This window comes from Esox lucius, chromosome 25, assembly GCF_011004845.1.
Source record: "Esox lucius isolate fEsoLuc1 chromosome 25, fEsoLuc1.pri, whole genome shotgun sequence".
NCBI lineage: Eukaryota > Metazoa > Chordata > Actinopteri > Esociformes > Esocidae > Esox > Esox lucius.
In genome coordinates, this window is record NC_047593.1 from 1,796,373 (window position 1) to 1,815,318 (window position 18,946).

Genomic DNA, 18,946 nt, shown 5'->3' on the forward strand with positions numbered 1-18,946 from the left:
ACTAGGTGCTGAAAGCATTCTTTAGAAATGTTGGCCCATATTGATAGGATAACATCTTGCAGTTGATGGAGATTTGTGGGATGCACATCCAGGGCACGAAGGTCCACGTCCCACCACATCCCAAAGATGCTCTTTTGGGATGAGATCTGGTGACTGTGGGGGCCATTTCAGTACAGTGAACTCATTGTCATGTTCAAGAAACCAATTTGAAATGATCAACCTTTGTGACATGGTGCATTATCCTGCTGGAAGTAGCCATCAGTGGATGGGTACATGGTGGTCATAAAGGGATGGACATGGTCAGAAACAATGCTCAGGTAGGCCGTGGGCCTAAAGTGTGCCAAGAAAACATCCCCCACACCATTACACCACCACCACCAGCCTGCACAGTGGTAACAAGGCATGATGGATCCATGTTCTCATTCTGTTTACGCCAAATTCTGAATGTCTCAACAGAAATCGAGACTCATCAGACCAGGCAACATTATTCCAGTCTTCAACTGTCCAATTTTGGTGAGCTCGTGCAAATTGTAGCCTCTTTTTCCTATTTGTAGTGTACATGAGTGGTACACTGCTGTTGTAACCCATCCGCCTTAAGGTTGTGCGTGTTGTGGCTTCACAAATGCTTTGCTGCACACCTCAGTTGTAACGAGTGGTTATTTCAGTCAAAGTTGCTCTTCTATCAGCTTGAATCAGTCGGCCCATTCTCCTCTGACCTCTAGCATCAAAAAGGCATTTTCGCCCACAGGACTGCCGCATACTGGATGTTTTTCCCATTTCACACCATTCTTTGTAAACCCTAGAAATGGTTGTGCGTGAAAATCCCAGTAACTGAGCAGATTGTGAAATACTCAGACTGGCCCGTCTGGCACCAACAACCATGCCACGCTCAAAATTGCTTAAATCGCCTTTCTTTCCCATTCTGACATTCCGTTTGGAGTTCAGGAGATTGTCTTGACCAGGACCACACCCCTAAATGCATTGAAGCAACTGCCATGTGGTTGGTTGATTAGATAATTGCATTAATGAGAAATTTAACAGGTGTTCCTAATAATCCTTTAGGTGAGTGTATATATATGTATATATAAGACATAGTCAGTCAGTACTGATCAATCATCAATAAGAAGTGGAAAACTCTGGGATTTCTTGATACCGAGCCAAGGTCAGGTAGATCAATAAAGATTTCAGCCTTAACTGCCAGAAGAATTGTTTGGGATAAAAAGAAATATCCTCAGGAGAAATGCAGGATGCTCTGGAAAAAGACAGTGTGGTTGTTTCAAAGAGCACAATATGACGATACTTGAGCTGCATGGTCAAGTTGCCAGAAAGAAGTTTTTACTGTGCCAATGCCGCAAAAAAGCCTGGTTACAATATGTCCAACAATCACTTGACACGACTCACCGCTTCTGGCACACTGTAATTTGGACAAAAATAGATCTTTATGGTCACAACCATAAGCGCTATGTTTGGAGAGGGGTCAAAAAGGCCTTTAATAAACGGAATACCACCCACTGTGAAGCATGGTGGTGGCTCACTGATGTTTTGGGGTTGTGTGAGCTCTAAAGGCACAGGGAATCTTGAAAATTTATGGAAAGACGAATACAGCATGTTATCAGAAAATACTGGCAGACAATTTGCATTCTTCTGCAAAAAAGCTGCACATGAGACGCTCTTGAACTTAAACCTAAGCACAAGGCCAAGTTGACCCTACAGTGGTTACAGCAGAAAAAGGTGAAGGTTCTGGAGTGGCCATCACAGTCTCCTGACCTTATTATCATTGAGCCACTCTGGTTGAGATCTCAAACCTGCGGTTCATGCAAGACAACCAAAGACTTTGCATGACTTGGAGGCATTTTGCCAAGACGAATGGGCAGCTATACCACCTGCAAGAATTTGGGGTCTCATAGACAACTATTACAAAAGACTGCACGCTGTTATTGATGCTAAATGGGGCATTACACAGTGTTAAGAACTAAGGGTATGCAGACTTTTGAACAGGGATCAGTTCATTCTTTTCTTTGTTGCCATGTTTTGTTTTATGATTGTGACATTCTGTTATGACCTACAGTTGAATGTGAATCCCATAAGAAATAAAAGATGTGTTTTGCCGGCACACTCATGTTTTCTTTACTAATGGTACATATATTACCAATTCTCGAAGGGTATGCAAAGTTTTGAGTTCTTGTCAAAAGCTAGGTGAACATCTGCAATTGCCTTGTCATTTCTAGAAAGAATGATACTCTACATGCTGCATGATGATTTCTGTTGTGATGTCTCCACACCTTGATAGACTTGGCCTGCACCCGGCCCTAATTCTTCAAAGTCAATGCAAATCGGAGCAAAAAGCACTTGACAACTGGGTTATGATACATTGTTTTTATTTACCTTCTCCAGAGAGTTGGGGAGGTTTTCCACAGCTGGACATACTGGGAAGAGGGAGTTGGTGCTGTTGTTTGGCCTTGGGACCAATCCATTACATCCTTGCCTGAATCTTCCTAAGAGATCCATTGAAGTTCTTCTCAGGTTTATCCATAGGAAAGCTTTCAAATAGCACTATTGGATATTCAATGACAATAGGAGTCTAAAAGAAGAACAGAGGACAAATCATTTGCAATGTGGCGAGAATACTGTCATTTCCCATTTATATATTGCGGCTTATACAGACATAGAAAACACTTTCAAACACAGCGGGTAATACATGGGTGCGACTAATACACAAGTTTACATTTTTAAAACTATTTCCACTGGCAAACGTTTTCACAGATGATTGCTTGACGATGTAGACAGAATCTCATGTAGCAAATATGATACAATTGGCGTTACATGGTTTTCAAAAAATATTTTTTCTTCAACCAATTCATTTTGGTAGTGCCCTTTGACAGATGTTTAATATTAATGTACAATGTATGAATGAGTAAAATTCTCCAGGCAAATGTGGTTTATGGGTGTGGTTAATACTCCGTTTTGTATACACACAAAGCTATATAATTAATGGTGCGGTTTCTCCACGGTTGTAGGTTATAAAATGGGAATTACAGTATAGTGGTGTTGACTTGTTTGCTATTGTCTTTTGCTCATTAAATAACTGTATCCTATTTTCTGAATATTTCTGTTTTCATTTGTCATTTATTACACTCTCCAAGAATTATGAATGGACTTTATATTTGAGCCAGTGACAAAAATACACACCAGGTCTATTAGGGATTAGGTAGCCTAGCAGTTAGATCATCTGACCAGTAATAAAGATTACAAGGTGAAAAATCTGTTGTTTTCTGTTGTTTCCTTTTCACACAATATTTAACCCTAATTAAAGGTCCTGTGTAGCTCAGGTGTGGGTTCAATTCCTAAAGGGAATGTGCAAGCACTTTTTTATGACAGTGCTTGCATTAATTACACATAGTTTCTCTGGATAAGTCTCTCTTCCAAATTACTTGTAAATGCATAGGCTACATGATCACTGAATGAACACTTAGTTAACAGACGTTTCTTGATTTGGTCACAGCACTGAAAATAAAAATGAACATTGACATTTCTGAAAGTGTGGATACCAAAACAAACACTGTAGCAAGCTAACTAGGTCAGTGAGGTTCCCTAGAGGGTTGGGGTCCATTAGAATCGAATTCAGTCAAATCAGGAATGAACTGACAATACAATTCAATAATTGAAATGTTTTTATTTATTTTCACTTATTTCAGTTAAAACTGAAAAGTAGAAGAAATGTATTTCAGAAGGTGTTCCATAAAGTGGATTCCAAATCAATGCTTTTTCTATGCACTGAAAAATTAAACAAAGGACAGATCTTTGATCTTCTCTTTGAGCTGTGAGTAGGCAGAGTGATGATGCTTTCCAGGAAGCCACTGAATTAATTCTATATCAAGTAGGATTAGGCTTCAAGCCAAATAGGCGTAATATCCTACAAGTAGGTAACCCAGTCAAACGATTTAAAAAAACAATGGCAGTGCTGTTATATCACTGTAGAATATTAATGACACAATAGTACACACCTTTTGCATTAAAATTACTATCTGATGGCAGAATATTACTAAAATTAAATGAATAACAATGTATAATATCATAATAACAATGTTACCGTAATAACTGAAGTATTTCTGCACAGGTATATTAACAAATGAATGAAAAGATAAATTAGTACTCATTACCTTCTTCCTTCTTTAGTTACTAGTATTTACAATAGGGTTATAGCATAATATTATGTAATCCCAAATTACCCAGAAAAAAAATATTTTTTCTTTTTCTTGAAAGATCATTTTCATTTTCCTATCTGACAATACAGCCAGATGTGACTGACAAACATTATCATGGAAAGCATAACCTCAACCCACGCCATTGCACACAGTGCATGTGAACCAGGAACAACAATTCCAAGTTGGACTTTAATGGGAACAACCTTACTGAGCAAAATGTTTGTCATCTTTTGATTTTAGGAAAACATGTAAAACGTTTCATAAAAGACATCTAGCCTGAGCCACCCACATAATACGAAAGAGAAGCTAACCAGTTAATAACCTACACAACAATTTTATCGCAATGAAAAGGTTTAAATTTAAAGGAGCCATATGCAGCATCTTCTATTTAAAATATCTGACACTAATCCTTACATATAATCAGTTAATGTTAAAATACTGTCTCTGGCAGTGTCAGGACTGGCACTATCCCCACTACCATGGTTTCAAGTAAGACATAGAAGACCGAGATGTTCATAGGCGTGTACTTCCTTGAAGCTGTGTGAGGTGAAGACCAATGACAAGCTTTATACAGGTGCTGGTCACAAAATTAGAATATCATCAAAAAGTTTATTTATTTCAGTAATTCCATTCAAGAAGTGAAACTTGCATATTATTTTATTTCAATACACACAGACTGATATATTTCAAATGTTTATTTATTTTAATTGTGATGATTGTAACTGACAACTAATGAAAATCCAAAATTCAGTATCTCCAAAAATTTGAATATTACTTAAGACCAATACAAAAAAAGGATTTTTAAAAATGTTGGCCAATTGAAAAATATGAACATGAAAAGTATGAGCATGTACAACACTCAATACTTAGTTGGGGCTCCTTTTGCCTGAATTACTGCAGCAATGCGGCGGGGCATGGAGTCGATCAATCTGGGGCACTGCTGAGGTGTTATGAGAGCCCAGGTTGCTCTGATAGTGGCCTTCAGCTCTTCTACATTGTTGGGTCTAGCGTATCGCATCTTCCTCTTCACAATACCCCATAGATTTTCTACAGGGTTAAGGTCAGGCGAGTTTGCTGGCCAATTAAGAACAGGGATACCATGGTCCTTAAACCAGGTACTGGTAGCTTTGGCACTGTGTGCAGGTGCCAAGTCCCGTTGGAAAATGAAATCTGCATCTCCATAAAGTTGGACAGCAGCAGGGAGCATGAAGTGCTCTAAAACTTCCTGGTAGACGGCTGAGTTGACCTTGGACCTCAGAAAACACAGTGGACCAACACCAGCAGATGACATGGCACCCCAAATCATCACTGACTGTGGAAACTTTACACTGGACTTTTAGCAATGTGGATTGTGTGCCTCTCCTCTCTTCCTCCAGACTCTGGGACCTTGATTTCCAAAGGAAATGCAAAACGTATTTTCATCAGAGAACTCAGCAGCAGTCCAGTCCTTTTTGTCTTTAGCCCAGGCGAGACGCTTCTGACGCTGTGTCTTGTTCAAGAGTGGCTTGACACAAGGAATGCGACAGCTGAAACCCATGTCTTGCACACGTCTGTGCATGGTGGTTCTTGAAGCACTGACTCCAGCTGCAGTCCACTCTTTGTGAATCTCCCCCACATTTTTTAATGGGTTTTGTTTCACAATCCTCTCCAGGGTGCGGTTATCCCTATTGCTTGTACACTTTTTTCTACCACATCTTTTCCTTCCCTTCTCCTCTCTATTAATGTGCTTGGACACAGAGCTCTGTGAACAGCCAGCCTCTTTAGCTATGACCTTTTGTGTCTTGCCCTCCTTGTGCAAGGTGTCAATGGTTGTCTTTTGGACAGCTGTCAAGTCAGCAGTCTTCCCCATGATTGTGTTGCCTACAGAACTAGACTGAGAGGCCATTTAAAGGCCTTTGCAGGTGTTTTGAGTTAATTAGCTGATTAGAGTGTGGCACCAGGTGTCTTCAATATTTTCACAATATTCTAATTTTCTGAGATACTGAATTTGGGGTTTCCATTAGTTGTCAGTTATAATCATCAAAATTAAAAGAAATAAACACTTGAAATATATCAGTCTGTGTGGAATGAATGTATACATTATACAAGTTTCACTTTTTGAATGGAATTACTGAAATAAATCAACTTTTTGATTATATTGTAATTTTATGACCTTCACTTTTATGTGTTCATGTAGGCCTACACTGAGTGCTTCAGAAAGGAAAATACAGAAGCAACGCGAGCATTAGACAAAGCACAGAATAAAACAAGGGTGATTATGGATTTGGCATTTATTAGATGGTGAGAACTGAAGTTTGTATGAACATTGATGCAGAGTTGGCTACTTTTCTAATTGACATGTAAAGTATACCTATATTTACCTATATACAGTCTATGATATTTACCTAGTTGTCTAGATAGTGAAGGAAAGCTATGTGTAAGTTAGATTAATGATTACGGGGGAAACAATTATTTTCTTGTTTATTTTATCTGTATTTGTGCATATATGTTTTAAGGTTTCGCCACAGTCTTTGGTCGAGACGATGAGCCAATGTTAGCTAGCTAAGTTATGTTAAGCAGACATTCATTGATTCCATTTGCTGCTGGAAAATAGTGTTACAACCTGATGTTCTCTACAAAAGAAAAAGAAAAACGTACTTACATTGTGGGTTGTTTCCCAAACATTCCCACACATAAGTGACTATTGTTCGGAAGAAGCAATTTTGCCTTTTAGCTAGAAATAGCCTTGCGCAAACTGGTCAAAAAGCGCATATTATTGTTCCCGCTAGCACTAGCTAGCATGATTATAGTTCCGTGTTCGCTAGCTTGCCATCAACAAGTCTCTGAAATATGGAAATTCATCTAACGCAATAAATAGCCCAGATAACGTTTTCAGTGGTTTAGCTTTTTACTTTGTTTATGCTGTGTTCTGTTAGTAATGGAAACGACTCTTTTTTCCCCAAACTGCTGTGTACAATGTTATGCATATTGTTGCTTTATTTAAACAGAAAATGTCTGGGTATATTTTTGCGTATATATTCTTCTCCTTAATGCTCACTACCTAGTTGTTGGGTGCCATGTCACAATAATTTCATTGTGGAGGATGATAGTGTTGTTTGGTGTATTTGACAAATAAACCTTGAAACTTGAAACTCTATTAAGAGGAGCTAATACCAGTCATTAAAGTCACTCCCTCACAGTATGCTGTGTAATTGAAAGACCAGGGTGTGAATCCTGAAATGATGCAATAGGCCAGCACCGTTCAGGTTAAGGGGTTATTAATCCCTTAAGTATGTTTGCCTTGTCTAGCACCATTCCAGTGACTTCTTGTGGCATCTTGAGCACCTGTCAGCAAAATAAAGTTGGAAGGCCGGAGAATGCATTACTTCCAGCATAAAGGGATTCTCGTCTTGCTGGTTGAGCAAAAACCATGGTAAGAACCAGAAGAGCATTGGATGTGCTATAGAGGACATATATTGCGACATCATATGTAATATCTCGACATCTGCTTTAAGTGACTCTGATTTGAAAGGGCCTTGATAATGAAGTGGATATCCCAAAAGTGTGGTGATAAACAGGGTATATTGACAAGAAATAATAATAATACAAAGAAAGAGAAAATACAACCCAATGTGCTTCACAAACCTTCTTACAAACTTTCTAGGCAATATGGCTGCATCTGGCGCACTAGCAATTCCACGTCTCTGGTCACTATGTTTTTATCACTGACTCAATATACTATCAGCATAGTATTTTATATCTTAAGTATTGGTAGCCCAATCTGTCCGAAAGACACACATATTTCAATCTTTGAAAGGTTGGACAAGATGACTGCCATGTACACTGCCATGTGAAGTTATTGTGAGGTGTTAAAGTGGCAAGCAATTGCTTTTAGAATTTTGTTCATGCAACACTCCAGTTACCAGCTTACATCCCAACAGTTTTTCCTCTCCTGCCAAAGTTTCAAACTGGTTCACCTTTCAGTCTGTTGTGCATACAAATTTATTTCTAAGTTAATATACCTATTCACATGTATTTGCCTTAACTGACCTTTAGATACCTGTATCTGTAGATGGTCTATGATCATCTAGATTTCTGTTCTTGTTTTTTAGCTAAAGCAGTATATTTACAAGATATAAATAATGTTCATTGTATTCAGGCTACAGTATCCAGTATGTTGTGATCAAAAACGTGTATACATATGAATATAAATGATTACAGGGAGACAAAACTAACTTTAGGAGACATTATTCAGTCTCTAATGAGTAAATTCTGCATCCATGGTGCAGTCATGTTTTCTATTGCAAAAAGATGCTTATCCTAGTCTATTGACTCGTAACCTAAATGTTTATGATTTTATTTAGCGTATAATTCGCAATACAATGTCATTCTAAATATCAAATAATGACAACACTTACTGGGGTTTACAAGAATGTGAGGGGTCTTTTCTACCACACACACATATCTATTATCTTACACCTGTTAACGCATGCGTGTTATAGATGTGGAACCGCTTTATTTACCGCAACTCGCATCATTGCATCACAGAAAACATTCCTGCTTGATACAGATTTTTTTTATAACAGCCATGCAACTCACCGTATATCGTCGATAACGTTTGTCCGCTGGAATTGACCTGCCAAAGCAGCATTAGTTGTGTACATTAGTCGGATTCCCATAAGTTAATACCCCTAACAAACCTATACGCAAAAATGACTGCAATAGACTACCAAGACGCGCTCGTGGATACCGTTGGGCTGTGCGGGTGGAGGGAATCGTTGTGGTCCAGTACAGTACGGCCTGCATAGCTAAAAAAAAATACATACGCTAGAGAACATATGTGACAACGCGCATTTTCACCGTCGTGCTGAATACCTCTTGTTCCCTGTCTTATTGTAGACTGAAATGCTGTTTGGATGATTTCGGTTCAATAACCGGAATTCTGTTCGGGAAATAGATCCAATAACGGTCTTTGCCACCTGAATGTCATCCGCAGATTAGTGATGTTTTGAGAGTTGAGAGGTAAAACTCCGCCCCTAGTGTGTAGTACTGCAATCTCTAGCTATGTAGGACATGGTCGCACTAGACAGTGAATTGTTTCGGAGGGTAGACAAGTAATTCCAGACAAATGTTTGAGGTGAGACTGGAAATAACATAACTATAAAAAATAGTTTAAAAAGAATACTTCATGATGTAATGAGGGTGCTCTAGTTGCGTATGTGGCTAAATGGCTTAATACCATGGTGGTAAAACAATTAAATCTGTGGAAATATTTGTGATACACTGAGGATTTTTTTTGGTTGCATTTCTATAAAACAAACACACTTAATTTCAAGATTACTAAAATATAAAAAAAAAGAATAGTAATGTTTACAAACAATCCCCTTTATTGAGATGAATGTCTGGAACTGACTTTGGTAAAAAGACATACCTGCTTCCAAACCATTTTTTTTATAAAAAATGTATCAATTACACATACCGTTGGAGAAATAATGGATTACTTTGAGGCCTATTTTCAGTCCACTTTACAGCTGCATTTTTTGTGACTATAGTACAATAGGGCTTTACTAAATTAACACAAAATGCAGTGCTGAGGGAACACCCTCCAGGTAACATATCTTTGTATCCATTAAGATCTTGAGACCTGCAGAGGCAAAATCATTGACTGACACAGTTAGGCTACATTTTACCATCTGTTCTGTGAATGCTTTCCTCAACTTTAAACCTCTTAAATAGTCTTGGAAACCAAGGAAAAGGAACTTATCATTTTCTACCTGCTGTCCAAGAACATTTAAATTAAAATCTAATTATTGCTGAAGGAGGCCAACGACTTTTATCTTGACAAATATTGTGTTTAATCTTCTAGTGACACAAATTAAAGTAAACTGATTTGATGCCTATTTCATGATATGCATGAACTATTTTGATGTAGAAAGAAAAAAAAAATTAATTGCTATGAAAGGAATCTCTTCACGTTGCAAAGTCAGAAAAATATCCCTTTAAAGCAGCATATGCCTTCTCATTCATAATTAATTGTTTAATCTGTGATTTTTATACACATACTATAGACTAATGCTATGTTTAAACTGACTAGACAACAGGGAATTATTTCAAACTCATGTCGGTTTTTAACAAACTGATAAATCTGTCCATTTGTTCTGCCAGACACTGTTGTGCAGCGAATGAGCCGGCAAAGAAAGAGCCTTTGCTATAAAGCTACAGTCTATTTCAAAGGTGTCCTCCCAAGTTTTGAATAATTTCAGCAACAAGTTGTGCTCATGATATATTAATAACTAATAATTTATTTAAAGAAATATTGCAATTGGCTGTGCTTAAGATATCAGAATGCATCGTTAACCCAATAGAGAATTCGATCAACTGCAGCATGACTTTTCCTCACATTTTTATTGTCTTTTGGTAGCAATGTTAACAAAGTGTTAACAAAATGTTGCATATGTAGTGTATTGATTTTATTTTTTTCAATAGTCAATAGTCCATGCTTTTTGCAGGATTTGCCATAATTCTTCTTTTATTGAGGTTTTGGGGTCTATCTTATCCAGACATATTTATTTTATCTAATACTTGGTGATCTAAGAATACAAATAATGAAGATAATGCAGTTGATGGGTATATTGCTTTTATAGCGGATAGGTTATGAAAAGGTGGAGGCGTGGGCAGTTTTACAAAATTCACCTTTCTGTCTCACTTCTTAAGTCTATCTGTATTCATAAAGGAATTAGAATTGCTAGCCTTAAGTGTTAAATTAGGAAGAAATTGTAATATTACCCTTGAGTATATGAGTATATCACCCACCATCCTGAAAGGTATGCTAAATCACGTAATGGACCAATTGGCCACATGATCTCATATCAAGTTAAGTGATCACTGGTGATTTGTACCTAGACTTGGAATCGCAGGAAGCAGTATTAAGGATTTCTGTGTGTTGGCCTAAAGTGAATCCAGCTAATCACCAAGCCAACAAGGCCACATGTATGGTTCTGAGGTTCGGCAAAAAGCTTATTTTAAATGTATTATTGTTGTAAATTAGCAGGTGCTTATTGGCTTTGGACAGGGATTGTGTTAGAAATCCAACAACAATATGGCTCAATCTGAAATAACTTGCCAGATTAGTACGCGAAAAAATTAGTATGTCCCCAACCGTAGTACGCTGAAAATAGTAGGCCAAAAGTTCCTGGATGGTCTACCATTTCTGGTGGATTTTCGAGGTATGCATCCATGCATGCTTTTTGAGGTAATATAGACCAGAACACCTTTCGCAGTAAGAGGAAAAAGTCAGTCAGAAAACATCAGTTATCGTCACCTGTATTGGTAGTTATTGTTGTTGCGTCATGAAACTAACGTTGTTGTGACATGAAATGAAATAGCTTTGGCAGTGTGAAGTTCGTCATCAGTCTCGCTAGCAATTGTTCAATTACTATGACTACTCCAAGTAGTGATATACAAGTATACTAGCTTGTAAGGTATTAAGAAAGCCATAGGCAAAAGGCGTACAGTTTATAGATGCTTTTTGTGGTGGAAGTAAACATCATTAGAAACGTTAGTCAGTTTACCACAATGCTTAACTGTGTCTAGCTAAATACTCAAACTTGGCATGTTAATGCGTGGCAAAATGATCTAATGTTGAGACAATTTTATGACGAGGTACTATGTCCCAATCAGTCCCAATACTGGCATACTAGCTTACTATATACTAAATAGTACATACTTCATAATCACCCACAAAGTACATACTTGCAGTACGCAGTATGCGATTTCAGATTGTGCCTATTTTCTCCACCCCTCCATCCCCCACTGTATTATATTGAAGGGATACTTTTAGCATATAGTGGGAAAAGTATTCTGTGGCACACTGAATGTATTGTACAAAATACTCAGGAGAATGTGTGAAGTCAAAATATCATGTGAAAGCACAGGACTCTGTGCTATATCCAGCAAAACTATATTTGTATGCCCCTCTGCAACACACTGTAATATACTGTACATGGAAAACATACACTGACTAAGTAGCTATTTACTTTTATTCTTAGTCTGCAAGGCGATTTATTAACTATTTTAGAGAATGCTTTTTTATTAAGTCTTTCAGAGACTCTTGGAAGCATTTAATGCATCCAGCCTTTTCTGTCATTGATGCTCGAAAAAAATGCTCGAAAAAAAATAAACACTGAATACAGTCAAATAATTTGGCCATGCATTTTATCACGAGTGTACATTTTTGCACACATCGTCTGTTATATGGTTCAGTTGGCTGGGAGTCACTGACATTGTTTAATGTTTTTATTTAAGGCAGTCATGCAAAAACGTCCTAACTTCAAGACTGGATTGTGCTGGGGATTGGTGGCCTAGTCAAAACTGGGTTAAACTGTCCACTCAGACAAATTGATTGCTTTTCAGAATGTATGATTTCTTTCCATTTTTGTTGTTGTAATACAGGCCTCAGCTGTAAAAGACACCTTTGTCTGAGTGGATTTCTCTGTATAAATAAAGGTAAATTAATAAATAGTGATGACTCTGACTTTAGTCCTAAGTGCTGATTAGATGCAGACAGCTTACTGGATCTTCCATTGTGTTTTCTGTCTTTAACTTGATCAGTTACTTCAAATTTCCCTAAGACATTGCAGTGATGTCCATCTGCTGTAAAACTATTCTTACCTTTGTTAAATTTAGTCTGGGTCAGATGATTATTTACATAGTTATGTGTGTGTGTCTTAGTGTGTGCATGTGTAATTGGATCAGCCATCAAGTGTATCTATTGGTCTGGGTACAGTTCAGGGTAGAACTAGTAGGTATTATTAAACACTGTCACACTTAAGCTGTGTTCCACGTCTTTGAATTGGGAATGCATTAATTCAATTTATGTTTTGGATGTGTAGCAAATGCTCCCATACTGCAACTCAGTAATCTATTTTCAAGTACAATGCAGCTTAGATTATTATTTTTCTTTTCTTAAATTAGATTAATTTAGTGATCAAAGTCAAAATAAAACCAGTTGATTTTGTTCTACACTTCCAAACCCAAGTTTGATTTACATGAGCCAATTAATTATACAATGTCATGACAAAAATATATAATTTACATATTTATTTGCACATTGCTAAGCCCATTCTAAATGTATAACAGGCAACCAGTCTACATCACTAAAAGACAAAACTTATTCTGATATCTGATATCCAAAATAATAATTTCATGTCATGTGTGCTATTTATTTACATGTTATTCACTTGATAGGTGGTGCAAAACTAACTACGGTTCATTGCTCAGGCAAAAGGCACATAATTGAAACATGGCAGCATGAACCCTATTTTAAACCACAAGTTGGTTGTACATATAAATAATCATGATTTCAGCTTCGGCCCTAAACTGGAGATCAGATATGATTTGAGGTGCCAGCAAGGGATCTTGTTGTTACAGTGCTCCTTTGTCTTTCTAGGTCATCTAAAGGTCATCTGACTCAGGGATGGGCATAGGTTCCAGGGGTACAGTGGGCAGGATGATAGGGGCACCATCGGATATCCATCCTTGGGCAACTCTGTTGAAGGTGGGCCGTTTCATTCCTGGGTCCTGGAGCTCAGGATAGCTAGGGGGGTTCAGGTCTATCTCAGGTAGTTTGAATGTGATCCCACTGCTCCGGGGGGCTTTGTCGAAACCACCGAATGGTGTTGCAACCCTGAAAATCAGATACGGACATATTGAATAAATCAATGCAGAAATTAAGCATTGTAATTGGTTGAAACGCATTCAAGTCAAGGTAAAAAAAAAAAAGTTCACCATGGGTTATCCTATGAAAGAAGGTGGGATGTTTGTTTAGTTTTCTGGGAAATCACTGTGCATCCGCTGACCAGGGCAATTAATACACCTTAGTAAAACCTATCTAGGTTTTATTTCCCATTTCCAAAGTTTAATGTTTTTGTTTCAGTTTTGAACACTGATTTTGGTGCAATCTGATATGTTATAGTATCTATTATTGCTTTTATAATTTGTGAAATCATGCATCAACAAATAGTTCAAAAGTACCAATTAAACTAAATGCAACAGATATGTACTGACTCTCTTGTTCCAGATTGAACTTGAGTTTGTGTATCATTGGAAATGAGAGAAAAAGCTTGCGTACCATCGTCTAGTCATAAGATTAAAGATTTAAATAAATCATCACTGTTATGATTACTGTAGTTCCCCTAACAGTATGAAATGGTCAGACATGTACACTACTGGTCAGGTTTTATAGAAATGTAAGCAGTTCAAATCCAGTGAATAACCTGAAATGGTACACAGGTAAGCGGTAAACTATCAGAGGTAAAAAAAAAAATATTGGTTTAGGTTACCAAAAAGGAGAAAATTATTTCAGAGGCCTTTTTCAGGGAACAAGTAACGGGTTAACAACTTGCAGTTGTTCTGCAGCAACTGAATATAATTAAGCCTTGAAAGTTGATGCTAGGAATTCCTAAAGGCTTTCCAACTTCTGTTGAATATTTACAAAACCTCTGTCTTTATAAGAGCAGTGTTGGAACAGTATGTTTCTACATCCCCTTAAGCATTATTTGGACAGTGTTATAGTGACTTTAGTAACTTGAATGAATCGAAAAATCAACATTCATTTTGCACCATAACAGACGGTTGCTCTATGTGTGCTCTCTCCTCTGGTGCTCCACCTCGCCGGTGTACTAACTTCTGGCCAGAAACGATGGCAAACGCACCCCTAACACACATGCACCTGTTTTGAGTTAGTCATTATGTTGTTTATTTTAGTCCCTGGTTTTCACCCGCACCTCACGGGTTGTTGTGTTGTTCTTTTGAGACCATGTGGTGTGTTTCTTGGAAGGAACCAGTGCCTGACTGATTACCTATGCCCATATCAGCTCTAATAAATCAAATGTATGATCATCAGTTAGAAAAAGTGCAAATGCAACAGCTCACTCATTGTTTTAATATAATGTTGGTAACCCATTGTAGAAAAGTGTATGTACACTCAAAGGCATGTTAAACCCAATGTGTTTATCACAGCTGTTATGAGGCCTTGGCCTGGATACATTCTCTTCATTGTTCTATTTACAGTGGGGAGAACAAGTATTTGATACACTGACGATTTTGCAGGTTTTCCCACTTACAAAGCATGTAGAAGTCTGTAATTTTTATCATAGGTACTCTTCAACTGTGAGTGATGGAATCAAAAAAATCCAGAAAATCACATTGTATGATTTTTAAGTAATTAATTAGCATTTTATTACATGACACAGACTTTCAGCTCACTCCAAAGATTTTCTATTGGGTTCAGGTCTGGAGACTGGCTAGGCTACTCCAGAACCTTGAGATGCTTCTTACAGAGCCACTCCTTAGTTGCCCTGGCTGTGTGTTTCGGGTCATTGTCATGCTGGAAGAGCCAGCCACGACCCATCTTCAATGCTCTTACTGAGGGAAGGAGGTTGTTGGCCAAGATCTCGCGATACATGGCCCCATCCATCCTCCCCTCAATACGGTGCAGTCGTCCTGTCCCCTTTGCAGAAAAGCATCCCCAAAGAAAGATGTTTCCACCTCCATGCTTCACGGTTGGGATGGTGTTCATGGGGTTGTACTCATCCTTCTTCTTCCTCCAAACACGGCGAGTGGAGTTTAGACCAAAAAGCTCTATTTTTGTCTCATCAGACCACATGACCTTCTCCCATTCCTCCTCTGGATCAACCAGATGGTCATTGGCAAACCTCAGACGGGCCTGGACATGCGCTGGCTTGAGCAGGGGGACCTTGCGTGCACTGCAGGATTTTAATCCATGACAGCGTAGTGTGTTACTAATAGTTTTCTTTGAGACTGTGGTCCCAGCTCTCTTCAGGTTATTGAGCAGGTCCTGCCGTGTAGTTCTGGGCCAATCCCTCACCTTCCATCTTGCATGGAGCCCCAGACTGAGGGAGATTGACCGTCATCTTGAACTTCTTCCATTTTCTAATAATTGCGCCAACAGTTGTTGCCTTCTCACCAAGCTGCAAGCCCATTCCAGCCTTGTGCAGGTCTACAATTTTATCCTTGATTTCCTTACAGAGCTCTCTGGTCTTGGCCATTTTGGAGAAGTTGGAGTCTGTTTGATTGAGTGTGTGGACAGGTATCTTTTATACAGGTAACGAATTCAAACAGGTGCAGGTAATGAGTGGAAAATAGGAGGTCTTCTTAAAGAAAAACTAACAGGTCTGTGAGAACCGGAATTCTTAGTGGTTGGTAGGTGATCAAATACTTATGTCATGCATTCAAATGCAAATTAATTATTTAAAAATCATACAATGTGATTTTCTGGATTTTTGTTTTAGATTCCGTCTCTCACAGTTGAAGTGTACCTATGATAGAAATTACAGACCTCTACATGCTATGTAAGTAAGAAAACCTGCAAAATCGGCAGTGTATCAAATACTTGTTCTCCCCACTGTATATGTGCTTCTCCCTCTTGATCATAACTCCCTATTTTAAGAGAAGATGAAGTGTCAATGTTCTATAGTATATTCAGTAGGGGTGTGCTGATCAAGTCATTCTCATATCCGCAATTGTATACAATTGTCGCATGTGACACTTGTAATTGCATATCCTTGTGATAGTAAAACCAGGACGTACGTGCGTTTTACTTGATGGTAAAGGTTATTCCTCATCTGTATGTTACTTCATTACTTAGAGCACTAATCAGTGTGTTTCTGATGTTCCTTTACTTACTCAAAACATGGAGAAACTTTAAAAGCGATCCTGACAGCTCAAATGGCCATTACATATTGCTTATTTCTATAAGCTTTTAGTTCATTCCCAGGCAGGGTAGTTGTTTCAATTTCTATAGGGGTAACATTTCTCTTATATAGGTGCTTGGACTTTACGCCCAGATGTGAGAGTAAATAGCACCACTTCCCAATTATTTTTAGGTTCACACACATGCAAAACATACTTTATTTTAACAGGGAACTGAGACCAGTCGTCAGCTGGCATCAGCGACCAGCAGTTAAAAATGATGGAATGCTAAGCGCGAGTAGGACGTCTACCTCTTAATCCTAATACAGTGAAAGATCTCTTTATAATACTTTAAAAAGTTATTATTTCACTTGCTAAAGGTACCAGGTCATACGTAGGTAAAGGTCTGACTCATAAAGTCACATAGGAAGAGGGCCAGCATGGCAAACTCTTCAGCTAGCATTATTCAGGCGCAGGACTCAGCTAGTCTAACAGTGCACGAGGCTAATGCTCTGATTGCTAAACTGCCACAACTACGCGGGCCAGACTGGCTCTCTAATATCTGCAATGGCTGATGAGGATTTCCCTTCATTGCCTGTCACCCCGAGCAAACCACCACCATCCAAAAACAGCACATTTGAATGGATGGATGCTGACACAGCCAACTCTGACATTATCTCAACTCTCTCCAAACGAATTAACCCTAGATGCGACGCCATAGAATATATGGTCGGGAGCAATGCAATTAGAATTGACGGACTGAAGAAATCACTGGAATTTGCTTGCGTCGAAATCTACAATTTTATCCCTGATGTCCTTACACAGCTTTCTGGTCTTGGCCATTGTGGAGAGGTTGGAGTCTGTTTGATTGTGTGGACAGGTGTCTTTTATACAGGTAACGAGTTCAAACAGATGCAGTTAATACAGGTAATGAGTGGAGAACAGGAGGGCTTCTTAAAGAAAAACTAACAGGTCTGTGAGAGCCGGAATTCTTACTGGTTTGTAGGTGATCAAATACTTATGTCATGCAATAAAATGCTAATTACTTATTTAAAAATCATACAGTGTGATTTTCTGGATTTTTGTTTTAGATTCCGTCTCTCACAGTTGAAATGTACCTATGATAAAAATTACGTAAGTAGGAAAACCTGCAAAATAGGCAGTGTATCAAATACTTGTTCTCCCCACTGTAGGTCCGGAAATAATTGGACACTGAGTTTTGTTTTGTTATTTTGGCTGTTGGTGAAGAAATAATGAATATGGCCTTAAATTGCATTCAGCATCAGCTTTAAATTGGAGGAAGGTTTTAGGAATTACAGCTCTTCAATCCATAGCCCCCTCTTTTTGAAGGGACCAAAAGTCATTGAACAATTGACTCAAACGTTTTTTCATGGATTGGTGTTGGCTATTCCTTTATTATGTCGTCATCAATTAACCATGTAAAAGGTCTGGAGTTGATTCCAGGTGTGGCATTTGCATTTGGAAGCTGTTGCTGTGAAAATGCGGTCAAAGGAGCTCTCAATGCAAGTGAAACAGGCCATCCTTAGGCTGCAAAAAAAATCCAGTAACAGCCTGGTAAAGCATCACAAAGAAGGAAACCCAGTGTTTGGTGATGTCCATCTGTTCCAGACTTCAACCTGTCATTGCCTGCAAAGGATTTTCGACAAAGTATTAAAAATGAATATTTTATTAATGATTGTGTTAATTTGTCCAATTACATTTAAGCCCTTGAAATAAGGGGACTAGGTATGAAAATGGTTGCAATTCCCAAATGTTTCATACAATATTTTTGTTCAACCCCTTGAATTAAAGCTGAAGGTCTGCACTTCAATTGCATCTCGGTTGTTTCATTTCAAATCCATAGTGGTGGCGTACAGAGCCAAAATTATGGAAGTTGTGTCAGTGCCCAAATATTTATGGACCTAACTGTATGTATGTTTCACAATGTTAGCGCTGTAGTAAGGCTATAGCCACAATAACAAGCTCATCTGTCATTCATCTCTTGATTTTTTGAGATTTGTATCTGTTATTCAAATGAGAGCGTTTTATGC

General features: G+C 38.2%; 2 protein-coding genes across 4 annotated transcripts in view; both read right to left on the reverse strand.

Annotated features, from left to right (window-relative positions):
- The window catches only part of usp53b (ubiquitin specific peptidase 53b), an 81,833-nt gene extending 68,669 nt beyond the window's left edge, over positions 1–13,164 (reverse strand). For all 3 annotated transcript variants that reach the window (XM_020043923.3, XM_020043921.3, XM_034291105.1), the window contains exons 1-2: positions 8,784–13,164; positions 2,386–2,581 (exon numbers count right to left, since the gene is read on the reverse strand). In XM_020043923.3, the coding sequence (XP_019899482.2) occupies positions 2,386–2,425 (40 nt within the window). In that variant the 5' untranslated portion in view covers positions 2,426–2,581; positions 8,784–13,164. The remainder of the gene's footprint in view (positions 1–2,385; positions 2,582–8,783) is intronic.
- Positions 13,165–13,269: 105 nt separating this feature from the next.
- Positions 13,270–18,946, reverse strand: part of myoz2b (myozenin 2b) — a 51,064-nt gene continuing 45,387 nt past the window's right edge. The window contains 1 exon segment of the mRNA NM_001303754.1: positions 13,270–13,869. Coding sequence (NP_001290683.1) covers positions 13,638–13,869 — 232 coding nt within the window. The 3' untranslated portion in view covers positions 13,270–13,637.